The sequence below is a fragment of the Oncorhynchus keta genome, chromosome 31 (assembly GCF_023373465.1).
Source record: "Oncorhynchus keta strain PuntledgeMale-10-30-2019 chromosome 31, Oket_V2, whole genome shotgun sequence".
Classification (NCBI taxonomy): Eukaryota; Metazoa; Chordata; class Actinopteri; order Salmoniformes; family Salmonidae; genus Oncorhynchus; species Oncorhynchus keta.
In genome coordinates, this window is record NC_068451.1 from 15,502,154 (window position 1) to 15,520,236 (window position 18,083).

The 18,083-nt window shown below is 45.7% G+C and overlaps 1 protein-coding gene across 2 annotated transcripts in view; it reads right to left on the reverse strand.

Moving 5' to 3' along the window:
- Positions 1 to 8,702: 8,702 nt before the first annotated feature.
- LOC118373972 (FAST kinase domain-containing protein 4-like) overlaps positions 8,703 to 18,083 on the reverse strand; it is a 45,884-nt gene continuing 36,503 nt past the window's right edge. For both annotated transcript variants that reach the window (XM_052489686.1, XM_052489687.1), the window contains exons 5-11: positions 16,232 to 16,389; positions 15,989 to 16,099; positions 15,470 to 15,614; positions 15,057 to 15,308; positions 14,870 to 14,981; positions 14,682 to 14,796; positions 8,703 to 10,813 (exon numbers count right to left, since the gene is read on the reverse strand). In XM_052489686.1, the coding sequence (XP_052345646.1) occupies positions 10,712 to 10,813; positions 14,682 to 14,796; positions 14,870 to 14,981; positions 15,057 to 15,308; positions 15,470 to 15,614; positions 15,989 to 16,099; positions 16,232 to 16,389 (995 nt within the window). In that variant the 3' untranslated portion in view covers positions 8,703 to 10,711. The remainder of the gene's footprint in view (positions 10,814 to 14,681; positions 14,797 to 14,869; positions 14,982 to 15,056; positions 15,309 to 15,469; positions 15,615 to 15,988; positions 16,100 to 16,231; positions 16,390 to 18,083) is intronic.

Sequence of the window (18,083 nt, forward strand, 5' to 3'; positions counted from 1 at the left end):
TGTTCCCCCCAAACCCCACAGATCACTGGCAGTCTCCATGGCAACCCCAAGCTTCCCACGCTGGGTGTGTGAGTATGTGTGTATCAGGGGGTTTCTGCCTATGCTCTGCCAGCTCAACCTGTCTCCTCTCTCTGTCAATTCCAGCCTAGCTGGCATTCATACATCAGTGGTAATATCCTCCTCTCTCATCTGCTTACTCATATTTCCCTGCTCCTCGCTCACCTGAGGTCAGCAACACACAGAAACACACTCCCCTCAGACAGGACCTGGTCTCTATGACAACAGTCAATACTTGGACTGCTGGCTGGCTGTGCTCAGCGGTGATGATCAATCAGTCAATAAACCAAACAATCAATGGAGTCACTTAGCAGCAAACTCTCTATACCGCAACATGAGCTCAACACTCAAGGGGCCAGAGTTCAAAAGGAACCGTCTGAGCCTTTTTCATTATAACATATTTACGTTATTTACATATATGTTGGAACTGCTACAGAAAAATAATATGTAGATCAGTCATGATTCTCTCATGTCAGTTCTACAGCTAATTACTGTCATGTGTTAGATTCTATGCAGTGGTGTAAAGTACTTAAGTGAAAATACTGCTCTTAAACGCTAGTAAAACTAAATGCATGCACTTCAACCGATCGCTGCCGCACCCGCCAGCCCGACTAGCATCACTACTCTGGACGGTTCTGACTTAGAATATGTGGACAACTACAAATACCTAGGTTTCTGGCTAGACTGTAAACTCTCCTTCCAGACTCATATTAAGCATCTCCAATCTAAAATTAAATCTAGAATCGGCAAAGCCTCATTCACTCACGCTGCCAAACATACTCTCGTAAAACTGACTATCCTACCGATCCTCGACTTCGGTGATGTCATTTACAAAATAGCCTCCAACACTCTACTCAGCAAACTGGGTGCAGTCTATCACAGTGCCATCCGTTTTGTCACCAAAACCCCATATACCACCCACCACTGCGACCTGTATGCTCTCGTCGGCTGGCCCTCGCTACATATTCGTCGCCAGACCCACTGGCTCCAGGTCATCTATAAGTCTTTGCTAGGTAAAGCTCTACCTTATCTCAGCTCACTGGTCACCATAACAGCACCCACCCGTAGCACACGCTCCAGCAGGTATATCTCATTGGTCATCCCCAAAGCCAACACCTCCTTTGGCTGCCTTTCCTTCCAGTTCTCTGCTGCCAATGACTGGAACGAACTGCAAACATTGCTGAAGTTGGAGACCTATATGTCCCTCACTAACTTTAAGCATCAGCTATCTGAGCAGCTTACCGATCACTGCAGCTATACATAGCCCATCTGTAAATAGCCCATACAACTACCTACCTCATCCCCATATTGTTTTTATTTACTTTTTTGCCCTTTTGCACACCAGTATTTCTGCTTACACATCATCATCTGCACATCTATCACTCCGGTGTTAATTTGCTAAATTGTACTTCCTACTATGAGCTATTTATTTCCTTACCTATTTCAAAAACAGGAAAACTGCACAATTCACACACTTATCAAGATAACATCCCTGGTCATCCCAACTGCCTCTGATCTGGCGGACTCACTAAACACACATGCTTAGTTTGTAAACAATGTCTTAGTGTTGGAATGTGCCCCTGGCTATCCGTAAATTAAAATGTTGCCATTTGGTTAGCTTAATATACATTTGAAATTATTTATACTCTTACTAATATTTTAGTAATTTTTATTTAACCTTTATTTAACTAGGCAAGTCAGTTAAGAACAAATTCTTATTTACAATGACAGCCTAGTGGGTTAACTGCCTTGTTCAAGGGCAGAAGGACAGATGTTTACCTTGTCAGCTCAGGGATTCAATCCAGCAACCTTTTGGTTAGTGGCCCAACACTCTAACCACTAGGATACCTGTCGCCCCATTACATGTACTTTTGATATTTAAGTATATTTAAAACCAAATACTTTTAGACATTAACTCAATTAGTATTTTACTGGGTGACTTTCACTTTAGTTATTTTCTATTAGGGTATCTTTACTTTTACTCAAGTATGACAATTGGGTACTTTTTCCTCCACTGATTCTAGGTGAAACAATACATGAAAACAGAATCTTAAACATTGTGCTTCATCATTATAGTTGTCAGTACACATACTTCAAATCAGTGCTTAGCAATGCAACAACATACAGAGCCTTCAAAAAGTATTCACACCCATCAACTTTTTGCACATTTTGTGATTTTGTGTCACTGACCTACACACAATACCCCATAATGTCAAGGTAGAATGATGTTTTTTGACATTTTTACAAATGAATAAAAAATGAAAAGCTAAAATGTATTGAGTCAATAAATTGTCAACCCCTTTGTTATGGAAAGCCTAAATACGTTCAGGAGTACAAATATGTTTAACAAGTCACACAATAAGTTACATGGACATGATATTTGAATGACTACCTCATCTCTGTAACCTTCTCATACAATTGTCTGTAAGGTCTGTCGTGGAAATTCATTCTGAAAGAGACTTTGTCATTTCTTCAAACAATCATATATTTTTTATAGTAATTATTGCAGTAATGGAACTGGTCAACCCAACAGTCTTGATGCAGAGTTCTTTATATAGGTGACTAACAATGCTTAGTCGTGGCTGGTTCCATCCCTCCCATGCAGACCAAGGGCACCCCAAGCCATCTTGGGTTCATGTTCTGGGTATCTGCACCTGGTATTGTTTTAACCCCCAACCTGGCTTTGTTTTCCATAACAAGAATGATTTTGAGACAATGAGGGATTGTTCTAAACTCTTCCAGGCTCTCTCGATCTCGGTTACACCCACCACATCTTGTTAATGTAATGCAGTCTAACACATTTGTCAGCTCAAGCCATCTCTAGTGACCACACGCACAGATTAGCTGCAGGGGACTAGAGTGGAGACCATAAAAACACAGCTTTAGCAGGACAGAAATGTCTTACTACAGTTTTTCCCAATTGCTAAAACACTATTTTGCAAACTATGCTGGTTTTGTGAAAATACTTAACACAATTCACAAAACCACACACCCAAACTGCAAAATACCTCATATATCCTACAAAATGAAGCACTGAAACAAAAACTACATATAGCATTATCAAAATCAAACGTTTGCACGAAATGGCACACACTTCATTCATATTACCAGATTTGTGTTTAACCAACAACACACTGTTGGGCATAATGAAAAGCACTCATCTTTAGTATGCCTTGCCATAATAGTAGCCATAATAGTTCAAATTCTTCAGATGCACAGAAATATTTGCAGATACACACATGCTGTTGAAACATTTTATTTTTTACCAAACAAGTCAGTGCAACATATGCACAGCAGACATATTTACATTGGACTGAACAAAAATATGCTCACAAAAAAACAGTAAACTGAAAAAGAAAATTGCAGAAATAATGTGCAGAAAAAAATATATAGAAAAAAAGAGGTAAGGAAAATAATTAGGCAGCATCTTGCCGCACAGCTGGGTCTGGCCACAACGCCTCGTCCACATCACAGGCAGCATCTTGTCTCACAGCTGGGTCTGGCCACAACGCCTCGTCCACATCACAGGCAGCATCTTGCCGCACAGCTGGGTCTGGCCACAACGCCTCGTCCACATCACAGGCAGCATCTTGCCACACAGCTGGGTCTGGCCACAACGCCTCGTCCACATCACAGGCAGCATCTTGCCGCACAGCTGGGTCTGGCCACAACGCCTCGTCCACATCACAGGCAGCATCTTGTCTCACAGCTGGGTCTGGCCACAACGCCTCGTCCACATCACAGGCAGCATCTTGTCTCACAGCTGGGTCTGGCCACAACGCCTCGTCCACATCACAGGCAGCATCTTGTCTCACAGCTGGGTCTGGCCACAACGCCTCGTCCACATCACAGGCAGCATCTTGTCTCACAGCTGGGTCTGGCCACAACGCCTCGTCCACATCACAGGCAGCATCTTGTCTCACAGCTGGGTCTGGCCACAACGCCTCGTCCACATCACAGGCAGCATCTTGTCTCACAGCTGGGTCTGGCCACAACGCCTCGTCCACATCACAGGCAGCATCTTGTCTCACAGCTGGGTCTGGCCACAACGCCTCGTCCACATCACAGGCAGCATCTTGCAGCACAGCTGGGTCTGGCCACAACGCCTCATCCACATCACAGGCAGCATCTTGCCGCACAGCTGGGTCTGGCCACAACGCCTCATCCACATCACAGGCAGCATCTTGCCGCACAGCTGGGTCTGGCCACAACGCCTCGTCCACATCACAGGCAGCATCTTGCCGCACAGCTGGGTCTGGCCACAACGCCTCGTCCACATCACAGGCAGCATCTTGTCTCACAGCTGGGTCTGGCCACAACGCCTCGTCCACATCACAGGCAGCATCTTGCCGCACAGCTGGGTCTGGCCACAACGCCTCGTCCACATCACAGGCAGCATCTTGCCACACAGCTGGGTCTGGCCACAACGCCTCGTCCACATCACAGGCAGCATCTTGCCGCACAGCTGGGTCTGGCCACAACGCCTCGTCCACATCACAGGCAGCATCTTGTCTCACAGCTGGGTCTGGCCACAACGCCTCGTCCACATCACAGGCAGCATCTTGTCTCACAGCTGGGTCTGGCCACAACGCCTCGTCCACATCACAGGCAGCATCTTGTCTCACAGCTGGGTCTGGCCACAACGCCTCGTTCACATCACAGGCAGCATCTTGTCTCACAGCTGGGTCTGGCCACAACGCCTCGTCCACATCACAGGCAGCATCTTGTCTCACAGCTGGGTCTGGCCACAACGCCTCGTCCACATCACAGGCAGCATCTTGTCTCACAGCTGGGTCTGGCCACAACGCCTCGTCCACATCACAGGCAGCATCTTGTCTCACAGCTGGGTCTGGCCACAACGCCTCGTCCACATCACAGGCAGCATCTTGTCTCACAGCTGGGTCTGGCCACAACGCCTCGTCCACATCACAGGCAGCATCTTGTCTCACAGCTGGGTCTGGCCACAACGCCTCGTCCACATCACAGGCAGCATCTTGCAGCACAGCTGGGTCTGTCAACGCCTCATCCACATCACAGGCAGCATCTTGCCGCACAGCTGGGTCTGGCCACAACGCCTCATCCACATCACAGGCAGCATCTTGCCGCACAGCTGGGTCTGGCCACAACGCCTCGTCCACATCACAGGCAGCATCTTGCCGCACAGCTGGGTCTGGCCACAACGCCTCGTCCACATCACAGGCAGCATCTTGCCGCACAGCTGGGTCTGGCCACAACGCCTCGTCCACATCACAGGCAGCATCTTGCCGCACAGCTGGGTCTGGCCACAACGCCTCATCCACATCACAGGCAGCATCTTGTCTCACAGCTGGGTCTGGCCACAACGCCTCATCCACATCAAAGGCAGCATCTTGCCGCACAGCTGGGTCTGGCCACAACGCCTCGTCCACATCACAGGCAGCATATTGCCGCACAGCTGGGTCTGGCCACAACGCCTCATCCACATCACAGGCAGCATCTTGTCTCACAGCTGGGTCTGGCCACAACGCCTCGTCCACATCACAGGCAGCATCTTGCAGCACAGCTGGGTCTGGCCACAACGCCTCGTCCACATCACAGGCAGCATCTTGTCTCACAGCTGGGTCTGGCCACAACGCCTCTTCCACATCACAGGCAGCATCTTGTCTCACAGCTGGGTCTGGCCACATGCCTCGTCCACATCACAGGCAGCATCTTGCCGCACAGCTGGGTCTGGCCACAACGCCTCATCCACATCACAGGCAGCATCTTGTCTCACAGCTGGGTCTGGCCACAACGCCTCGTCCACATCACAGGCAGCATCTTGCCGCACAGCTGGGTCTGGCCACAATGCCTCGTCCACATCACAGGCAGCATCTTGTCTCACAGCTGGGTCTGGCCACAACGCCTCGTCCACATCACAGGCAGCATCTTGTCTCACAGCTGGGTCTGGCCACAACGCCTCGTCCACATCACAGGCAGCATCTTGCCTCACAGCTGGGTCTGGCCACAACGCCTCGTCCACATCACAGGCAGCATCTTGCCGCACAGCTGGGTCTGGCCACAACGCCTCGTCCACATCACAGGCAGCATCTTGTCTCACAGCTGGGTCTGGCCACAACGCCTCATCCACATCACAGGCAGCATCTTGTCTCACAGCTGGGTCTGGCCACAACGCCTCGTCCACATCACAGGCAGCATCTTGCCGCACAGCTGGGTCTGGCCACAACGCTTCGTCCACATCACAGGCAGCATCTTGCAGCACAGCTGGGTCTGGCCACAACGCCTCGTCCACATCACAGGCAGCATCTTGCCGCACAGCTGGGTCTGGCCACAACGCCTCGTCCACATCACATGCAGCATCTTGCAGCACAGCTGGGTCTGGCCACAACGCCTCGTCCACATCACAGGCAGCATCTTGCAGCACAGCTGGGTCTGGCCACAACGCCTCATCCACATCACAGGCAATATCTTCCCTTTCCAGACATCGAGGGAAGAAGCGCCTTGAGTGCCTTATCCATCCCATCCCTCGCGCCCACATCAATCCCATCACATGCCTCTTCCATAGCCTGCACAAGAGGCATGCACACAAAGGGCTGCCGGTCGTATACCTTCCACCGCCATGCTGAAAATAACTCTTCTATGGGGTTCAGAACTGGTGAGTATGGTGGGGGGTATTGCACGAGAAATGGTGGGTGGTCAGCAAACCAGTTTTGGACTGGGGCTGCACGATGAAATCTCACATTGTCCCATACTACAACGTACCAGGTTCTTTGATGGTCTGCATTATGGTATGAGAATGTTGTGGAGTCTGTCCAGAAATGTGAGAATATGGGCTGTGTTGTAATGGTCCAAAGTTGGCATGACGGTGGAGGACACCATGCGTATTGGAGATGGCAGCGCAATATAATCTATAATCTACATCTATAATGGCTCTGTGGTCAATGACGTTTCTCCCCCTTCTTCTGGTCTTTGCTAGGTTGAACCCAGCCTCATCTATAAAGATGAACTCATGTGGGATTGCATGAGCATCCATTTCCAGTACTCCCTGAAAACAAAGAACAAAAGCAGTCAATATGGTGTTATCCAGTACACTGGGAAACAATGTTGCGTGTAGTGTACTGCAGTCAATATTGTACTTACAACCACATATGCTCGTCTGACCTCTTTGTTTCTTTGAGAGTTTCTCTCAAACGTCACCTTATAAAGTTGTTTCATTCTGATTTGGTTTCGCTTGAGAATGAGAGCCGATGTGGACAGACTGACTCGTTGAATGTTGTTGAATATGGTGTTGTCTTGGATGATGTGGCTTTGAATTTCTCGTCATCTGATTTCATTATTTTCCAAAACCAAGTTTGCAAAGGTGGCTTCCTGTACCCCGGTGAACATTTGGCCCCTTCCTCCACCATGGTTACGTCTCTCAGTCCTTTAGAAAAACAAAAATATAGGGCTTGGACAATGCAGCCTAAAGATATTTCCACCACAGTAGAATAAATTCTACAGGAAATTTGTGCAGTTAGTGTATGACATCATCCATTCATGAAGTAAACAGGTGTCACCCAACTGATACACTATGACATGGGGTGTACTACATAGTGTGAAAGAAATGTTGGTTACATACCTGTACTCCAGTCTAAATGTCAGGATGACACAGGTGACAGTAAAATGGCTCAAGTTGGGCTGCACTCTCTGTTCAGCCTCTCGTATTGTCAGCCCATGGTTGATGACATGATCAACTACAGTTGCTCTGATTTAATTTGAAAGTTGTTGTCTTCTTTGGCCATGAACTCCTCTACCAGCTCTACCCCTACCTGTCACTCTTCCTCGCCCACCCTCTTTCTCTTCCTCTCTCTGCAATGGCTTCCATTGTTGTTGTAAAATGAAAGGTGCTCACCTGTGGTCTTTTCATAGTGCTTACTTCCTGATTGAAGTGGTAACATTTAACCATTGAGGTGTCTGGCCAGGTGGCACATGTATTGGCCAATTAGCTCATGTAGTGTCATTTTGAATGGCAAGTGTTTTGAAATGGCAAACATGTGACTTTATGTCAGATTGTTGTGTCTTATGCAGAGAACCGTGTGCAGTGCATTTAAGAAGTGCCATTTTGAATTGCAAAATGTGTGTAAAGCAGAAAATGTGTTTAGACTTTTGGAGACTTGAGAAGAGGTTTTGCTCTCTGTGTGTCAGTTTAAATAATTGTGCTGTGAATGTCATTTTAGTGTGTCGGCGATTGGAAAAAACGGTATTAGTTAAATATTAATTGCTAACTATTAATATCAAACAGATCAGGTAAATACGTAATTTTCCTATCCCAGGTCCCACAGTCGAGCAGTGAATTTGAAACACAGATTCAACCACAAAGACGAGGGAGGTTATCAAATGTATCGCAAAAAAAGGGCACCCATTGGTAGACGGTAAAAAAAAAAGCAGTCATTGAATGTCCCTTTGAGCATGGTGAAGTTATTACACTTTGGATGGTGTATTGATATACAGTCACCACAAAGATACAGGTGTCCTACCTAACTCAGTTGCCGGAGAGGAAGGAAACCGTTCAGGAATTTCACCATGAAGCCAATTGTGACTTTAAAAGAGTTAGGAGAAAACTGAGGATGGATCAACAACATTGTAGTTACTCCACAATACTAACCTAAATGACATTGAGAATAAAGGAGCCTGTAAATATTTATTTTTTAAAATCCGAAACATGCATCCTGTTTACAATAAAGGCACTAAAGTAAAACATCCAAAAATGTGGCAAATAAATAAACGTTATGTCCTGAATACAAAGCGTTATGTTAGAGGCAAATCCAACAACACATCACAGAGTTCCACTCTTCATATTTTCAAGAATGGTGGTGGCTGCCATACATGATGTCTTCATAGGTGATTTGGAGCCCGATACAAATCTGATTCCTGGCCATGTGAGGGAATGTCAAATCTGATTTATTTGCTCTCAAGGGGACTTTTTAGACTGTTATTTTGCATATCTTGTTGCTAACTACTCTGTTGCCAGTTTGACAGGAACACCTGGTAGCTAATTAGCTTTTTAATTGTTTACAAACAAATTAGTGAATGTACTATAATACTAAAGAGCTATCCAGCTAGCTTGTGGAGTGCCTTGGCTAGCCAAAAAGGTCTCGTTTCGAAAGTTGGTTAATCTTATCCTTTGAGGTTTTAAGTGTTCTTATACTTGGATTTTGAATATTCAAATCAACTGGAAAATAGGCAATGGCAAGCATTGTCACCTTAGCTTGCTCCATAACTTCTGCATGATAGGAAGCATGAGCAGCACCACCACCAATCAGCCTACACTACCGTGCACACACCTGTCGTTACTATGGCAACTAGCGTAGCCATGTCATCAAATAACTGCTATCTGAACACACACAAATCCGATTTGGTCACTTGTAACTTGCTGTTTGGACAGTCTGTATCTCACAAATGATTTGAGCATTAAGACCTGCAGTATAAACAAGGCTTTAGAGACGTACCCAGACAGCTGTAGTCGCTGCCAAAGGTGCTTCTACAAAGTATTGACTCTGGGGTGTGGATACTTTAGTAAATGAGACATACATTTTCATTTACATGTTTTCACTTTGTCATTATGGGGTAATGTGTGTAGATGGGTAAACATTGTTTTATTGAAGTCAGGCTGTAACAACAAAATGTCAATTAAGTCAAGGGGTATGAATAGTTTCTGAAGGCACTGTACGGCACAGACAACATCAACAGCTGTGTTTGAGCCGATCCCTCTTGGATACATTCAGCACCCCCCCCACAACACACCCACCCATGACGTTTGATAATACATACGTATTATTAGCTGTAACTTGTGAAGAGAAGCATCCTCAGGCTGAATATCACACCTCCATCAGGATGACAATGATACCATAGAAGCTCATCCAACCCAATGTCCTCTCTAAACACACTGTGAGGGAAGTCAAGACCTACCAGAGCCATATATGTTCCACATTGCAGGCGGATGATGTCTGACTGATCTACAAATAACCTTGCATCATAAATAATGACTTAATTGTTATTTGTAGATCAGTCAGTCACAACTGACCCACAATGGATCACAGATTTGATGCTCTCATCTACAGCCAATGTTAGTCAAGGAACATCAGTGCCAACATGGAAGACAGTGTGTGGAACATGTATATCAAAATTAAAGAGTAAAATAATTTCTTCAATCACATCACTCAAAGCTCATATTGATAATTTAATTAGACCACTCTATTCACAGGTGATACACAGCTTTTAACATTCATTGGGGCATTTATTCTATGACGCTGCTCTCTATTCTCTCTGAGTGTCACTTAGGGACACATATCCTTAGCAACAGAGGTATTTCCTCCCTTGCTTTCTGCTGTAGGGCCCACTCTCTCTTTCTCCCTCTGTTTGCTCTCTTCAGCATACAGAACTCTCAGGGGGCGTCTCCATGGTAACAAGGATAGCCCCACGCATCGGCAAGGCAACCAAAGATAAAACGACAAAAGAGATTTTCCACCAAGCGGCTTGTTTTAGAGTGGGTTGATTAGTGTGTGTGTGTGTGGTTGCTGTTCAGAGTTGTTTGAGACCAGATTGTTTCTGGTGAGCCATCCTTGGCATCCTGGCTCTCCTCTATCCAGTCCAGTTGAGTCTAGAACTGAACCAGACTTCTGCTGTTTGGCCTCGTTCACTTCGCCATTTCCTCAGCAATGGCCTTCCCCATCTTATCCTTCACATACGCCCCTTTCTGCCAATCAGACTTGAGCTCCAGCCACTCATAGTATGGCACCTAGGGAGGGACAGAAAGTATAGATTCAGTGGTTTGTCTATCAATAATACCATTTACCTTGCAATACTATAGGTGACATACACCCAGTAGTGTTTTTATGCAAATCAGGTTTGGAGACAATCTAGAAGGTTCTCTCATTTGGGCAAAAGTCCATCCTCAGTCTTCTGTCCTCCATCCCCAAAAAAACAATAAGTGGTTGAGGAGTGTGTCAATTTGTTAGTAGGACGAGTGTCCTCCCCTCCTCAATAGCAAGCAATCTCATTGAGGATACTCATGTGTATCCTACCGCGGAAAAGTTTTTGAAATCTGACACCTACTTTAAAAATCAGCTTTTGTTTCGTCAGTAGAGAAAAACATGCACGTTTAAAAACGATATGATAGGGCCTCCCGAGTGGCACAGTGGTCTAAGGTACTGAATTGCAGTGCTTGAGGCATTACTACAAACCCGGGTTCGATCCCAGGCTGTGTTACAGCCAGCCGCAACAGGAGAGAATGTCAAGACTGTGCAAAGCTGTCATCAAGATAAGGGTGGCTACTTAAATATATTTTTATCTGTTTAACACTTTTCTGGTTAGTACATGATTCCATGTGTGTTATTTCAGTTTTGATGTCTTCACGATTATTCTACAATGTAGAAAATAGTAAAAAGAAAAACCCTAGAATGAGTAGGTGTCCAAACTTGACTGGTACTGTATATATATATATATATATATATCGACATAAAAAATAAAAATGTAAAACGATATGCTACTTATTATTTTATTTATAAAAAGTCCCGCACATCTATCTAATTTGTTTTGATCACTTCACACATTTATTTTGGGATCCACCACTGTAAACGTAATTTGCCTAATGACGTGCGAGTGGAGAAGGACAGTCTCATCGGTTTACTAGTTTACCCAGCATGCAACACAGAGTGCTCAGGCTAACGCAATTGGCCTAGATGAGAGAGAGTGGTAAGATTGGCTAACGCGATTGTCCTGGATAGATGAGTGTGAGAGTGAGAGAGAGAGAGCTGGGATTGGCTAAGGAGCTTGCCCTAGATGAGAGAGCTGCTGCTATTCTCCAGGCTCCTGACTGACTATCAGGCCTTTTTATAGCTGGCATCCTTCAGGGAGACAGACCAACCTGGCCCTGCATGATGCAGCATTACATCAGCATTAGCTAGCCAACTTTAGCATCATACGATACACCGCTAGCCAGCATTGGCCACTAGAGTTAATTTATTGAGGAAAATTGTCCTAAAATTTGAAACAGTCACATTATTCTATTTTCCAAGCTATATTCACAATATTTAATACAATGAGTGTACAAAACATTAAGAACACCTGCTCTTTCCATGACAGACCAGATTAAAGCTGTGACCCCCTATTGTCACTTGTTAAATGCACTTCAAATCAGTGTAGATGAAGGGGTGGAGACAGGATAAATAAGGATTTTTAAGCTTTGAGATGGATTGTGTATGTGTGCAAAATATTTAAGTGTGCACCGATGTTTGTGTCAAGAACTGCTGGGTTTTTCACACTCAACAGTTTCCCCGTGAGTAGAACCCTGACAAAGGCCATGCAGCCGAAACGCGTCAGAACATGCCATACAAACACACATACACCCAGGCCATCCTACAATCTAAGCTTGATGCCCTCAATCTCACACAATTTATCAATGAACCTACCAGATATAACCCCAAATCCATAAACAGGGGCACCCCATAGATATCATCCTAACTAATTCACCCTCCAAATACACCTCTGCTGTTTTCAACCATGATCTCAGCGATCCCTGTCTCATTGCCTGCATCCGTAATGGGTCTGCGAGCAAACGACCACCCCTCATCACTGTCAAACGCTCCCTAAAACACTTCAGCGAACAGGCCTTTCTAATCGACCTGGGTATCCTGGAATGACATTGACCTCATCCCGACAGTAGAGGATGCCTGGTTATTCTTTAAAAGTGCCTTCCTCACCATCTTAAATAGGCATGCCCCGTTCAAAAAATGTAGAACCAGGAATAGATATAGCCCTTGGTTCACTCCAGACCTGTCTGCCCTTGACCAGCACAAAAACATCCTGTGGCGTTCTGCCTTAGCATCGAATAGCCCCCGTGATATGCAACTTTTCAGAGAAGTTAGGAACCAATATACACAGACAGGCAGTCATCCCCCTCTTCAAAGAGGGAGACACTCTAGACCCAAACTGCTACAGACCTATATCTATCCTACATCTCGAAGGTCTTCGAAAGCCAAGTTAACCAACAGATTACTGACCATTTTGAATCACACCGTACCTTCTCCGCTATGCAATCTGGTTTCCGAGCTGGTCATGGGTGCACCTCAGCCACGCTCAAGGTCCTTAACGATATCATAACCGCCATCGATAAGAGACATTACTGTGCAGCTGTATTCATCAACCTGGCAAAGGCTTTCGAGTCTGTCAATCAGCACATTCTTATTGGCAGACTCAACAGCCTTGGTTTCTGAAATGATTGCCTCGCCTGGTTCACCAACTACCCATCTGATAGAGCTCAGTTTGTCAAATCGGAGGGCCTGTTGTCCGGACCTCTGACAGTCTCTATGGGGGTGCCACAGGGTTCAATTCTCGGGCCGACTCTCTTCTCTGTATACATCAATGATGTCGCTCTTGCTGCTGGTGATTCTCTGATCCACCTCTACGCAGACGACACCATTCTGTATACTTCTGGCCCTTCTTTGGACACTGTTAACTAACCTCCAGACGAGCTTCAATGCCATACAACTCTCCTTCGTGGCCTCCAACTGCTCTTAAACGCAAATAAAACTAAATGCATGCTATTCAACCGATCATTGCCCGCACCTGCACGCCCATCCAGCATCACTACTCTGGACGGCTCTGACTTAGAATACGTGGATAACTACAAATACTTAGGTGTCTGGCTAGAATGTAAACTCTCCTTCCAGACTCACATTAAGCATCTCCAATCCAAAATGAAATCTAGAATCGGCTTCCTATTTCGCAACAAAGCTTCCTTCACTCATGCTGCCAAACATACCCTCGTAAAACTGACCATCCTACCGATCCTTGACTTCGGCAATGTCATCTATAAAATAGCCTCCAACACTCTACTCAGCAAACTGGATGAAGCATATCACAGTGCCATCCGTTTTGTCACCAAAGCCCCATATTCTACCCACCACTGCGACCTATCTCAGCTCGCGGGTGACCATAGAAAAACCCACTCGTAGCACACGCTCCAGCAGGTATATCTCACTGGTCACCCCCAAAGCCAATTCCTGCTTTGGTCGCCTTTCCTTCCAGTTCTCTGCTGCCACTGAATCTGGAGATTCCCCATCTCCCTCACTAGCTCTAAGAACCATATGTCAGAGCAGCTCACAGATCACTGCACCTGCTCATAGCCCATCTATCTACCTCATCCCTATACTGTATTTATTTATTTTGCTCCTTTTGCACCACAGTATCTCTACTTGCACATCCATCTTTTGCACATCTTCCATTCCAGTGTTTAATTGCCATGTTGGAATTACTTCGCCACCATGGCCTATTTATTGCCTTAACTCCCTTATTTGACCTAATTTGCACTCACTGTATTATTGACTGTATGTTCTGTGTTGTTGTATGTGTCGAACTGCGAAGCTTTATGTTGGCCAGGTTACCTGGTGAAAAAAAATTCAAATAATAATAAATTATATGAAGAGTGCCTTGGTCCTCCTTTCTTTTTGTTTCCCGTGAGTATCAAAAATGGTCACCACCCAAAGTGGAGGTGGTGTGTATGCTGTGGTTAGGGTTTGTGTGTGCGATGGACAGTGACTGTCATAATGACTGCCAGAATGTCTTTCAGTCCACTGACCCCTCTCTCTTCTCTCCTCTCTCCATACCTCTACAAGGATAAAGCCAGCCAGTTTGAGATGCCGTCTCATCATGGTGAATCGTCCCAGCAGATCTTTACTCCTGGAGCCATAGTTAGGAAACTCCCAGGTCAGGAATGCTAACCTGCAAAGAGAAGGACTGTCAGAACACATGCGCACACACCCACACGCACCAACAGACAACCCTCTTCCCTCACCTGCATGCACCCTCAGGTAAGGACTTGGCTCCGCCTCCTCCAGGCAGGTGAGGGGCCGTCAGGGTCACCAGGTCCATTGGTTTATTTTCACTGTCCACCACCAGCTCTCCATCTTATTGGACACAACACGTCAGTCACCTGTTGTTCCAGCCTTAAAGTGTTTATGTGTGTGTGCACGTGTATTCACCTATGGTCCAGCCATATATAGTGTTGACCCCGGTACGTAGGGCCTCTGCTTTCCCCCCCACCAGATTACCCAGGGCCCCCTTCAGCCCAGTCTGTAGAGGGGAGAGGGGGGAGTTCCGGCCCAGGGTGGATGGAATCAACATGGCCTCTGTAGGCAGGGTGGAGGACAGAGACTCTGGGTGTTCTAACTGGAGGGTAGCAATGATGTGGAGGAGCTTCAGGCGATAGTTCTCCACTCGAGACAGACTGCCTTCTGCAAAATAGCAATATAGCAACGCAACATAAAATCATCAGAATCACCCAAGTCTGTACAGCTGAGAAAGCACAGGGCTATTAACACAGAACATCAGTGGATTGGTCCTCTGCTGCTATATCCTGGGGTGGACCAGTACTAGAGTGTGCGTGTGTGTTTACCTGAGAGTTTGGCAACATGTGTTTGTTGAGTGAGGGCCGTGATGTGCTGGGGCTTGACCTGCTGTAACACACACAGAGACCACACCACGTCTGTCTGCAGGAACGCCTCCAGGCTGGGGAGAACACCCTCCAGGGCAGAGTGGACCTACATACACACAGAAGGAGACAGATGATAAACACATACCATCCCAGAATGTAGTCCTCTAGCCAAAAGCCTCTTCCCCCAAAGTTGATAGAAATGTAATGTGCAACACTGACATGACTCTACATGACTGAGAACCCAGTCTGTTCTACTAAATATTTATCCTCAAGTATCCAGGCTGCATCACATCCGGCCGTGATTGGGAGTCCCATAGGGCGGCGCACAATTGGCCCAGTGTCATCCGGGTTTGGCCGGGGTAGACTGTCATTGTAAATAAGAATTTGTTCATAACTGACTTGCCCAGTTAAATAAAGGTTACAAAATAAATAAATAGCATTAGGTAAATAAACATACAAATTGCTACTCTCATTGTTTACCTTCTTATAGAACTCCCCCCCTTTGCTGGGCTGGAAGTTGAGCCTGGCCAATGACATGAGCAGGTTACAAAGCTGCAGTGTGCTGTACTTCTGACTGTTCACGCTGTAGTGCTGAATAGTTTTTTTAATCAAACAAAGGAAGAAAATAAGAGGATGAGTTAAGCAACTTTGATTGATCAAGAGGGCTAGGACATGATCCTATCAGTTTAAGATGTATTTAACAGCGTCATAGTGTGTGCGGACCTCAGCGAATGCCTCAAACAATGGGAGATGGAGCCACTTGAGGAAGGCTAGTGATTTGGCACAGCGAGTGACATCGGCAGAACTAATCTCTGGCATTCTGGGTAACAACTCGGCTGCCAATCGCTGGAAGACTTGGGAGTGGTGGAAATTCAACTTCCCTGAGAGAGAGAGCGAGAGAGAGAGAGAAATTAAAGCACCCATGCAGTCTTTGTAATTTTATTTTGAAATTATCACACTGTGTCTAATAAATGACTGTGTTCTGAACCTCCTTTGGCACTTGAAAATGTCAGATTGTGTGGGCATTAGAAAATAAAGATATTTACATACACAGCCCTGATTGGCTGATAGGATGGTCTAGAGCCCACCACTTACCCAGATGAACAATCATTGGTCTACTATAATCAGATCATGATGTGGACCAAAAGTTCCATCCCACCTGAACAGGCTGAAATTCCAGGGGCCTCATTCATCAACCGTATGTACATTTCTTTCTCAAATCTGGCGTACTTGGAGATTCTAGGATTTGCATGTACCTCAAATTATTGGGATTTATCAAACTGTCACAGGCAAGCAACATATACACGTTTTCATTCATATATATAAAATCATTAAACACTTAAATAATGGCGCCGGAGAGAATGGCTGTGTTTTACGGGCTCCTAGCCAACTGTGTTATTTTGTTAGTAACTTATTTTTAACATAAAGTCGCTGCTACTGTCTCTTATGACCAAAAAGAGCTTCTGGACATCAAAACAGCAATTACTCACCTCGAACAGAACAAATATTTTTTATTTAAATGAGTCCGACCTGAAGGATATACTGCTTCTCCGAGACCAGGCCCAAATCCCTGTCATTCGCGTGAAGAAAAGCCGGAAATACAGAGGGCGAAGGTCGGGGTGCCTTGTGAGGATTCGTAGGCGAGTTAGTAAATCAACACAAGCATCAAATCAAAGTTGTCACGTGCGCCGAATACAACAGGTGTAGACTTTACAGTGAAATGCTTACTTACAGTCCCTAACCATTTTTAAGTATGTAAAACAAATATGTATTAGGTGAACAATAGATAAGTAAAGAAATAAAAACAACAGTAAAAAGGACAGTGAAAAATAACAGTAGCGAGGCTAAATACAGGCACCGGTTAGTCAGGCTAATTGAGGTAGCATGTACATTTAGGTATGATTAAAGTGACTATGCATATATGATGAACAGAGAGTAGCAGTAGTGTAAAAGAGGGGTTGGCAGGTGGTGGGACACAATGCAGATAGTCCGTAGCCAATGTGCAGGGGCACCGGATGGTCAGGCTAATTGAGGTAGTATGTACATGAATGTATAGTTAAAGTGACTATTCATATATGATAAAACAGAGTAGCAGCAGCGTAAAAGAGGGGTTGGGGGGGGGGGGACAACAATGCAAATAGTCCTGGTAGCCATTTGATTACTTGTTCAGGAGTCTTATGGCTTGGGGGTAAAAATTGTTGAAAAGCCTTTTTGTCCTAGACTTGGCGCTCCAGTACTACTTGCCATGCGGTAGCAGAGAGAACATTCTATGACGAGGGTGTCTGGGGTCTTCGAAAAAAATGTAGGGCCTTCCTCTGACACCACCTAGTGTAGAGGTCCTGGATGGCAGGGAGCTTAGCCCCAGTGATGTACTGGGCCATACGCACTACCCTCTGTAGCGCCTTGCGGTCGGAGGCCGAGCAGTTGCAGTACCAGGCAGTGATGCAACCAGTCAGGATGCTCTTGATGGTGCAGCTGTAGAACCAATGCCAAATATTGTCAGTCTCCTGAGGGTGAATAGGCTTTGTCGTGACATCTTCACGACTGTCTTGGTGTGTTTGGACCATGATAGTTT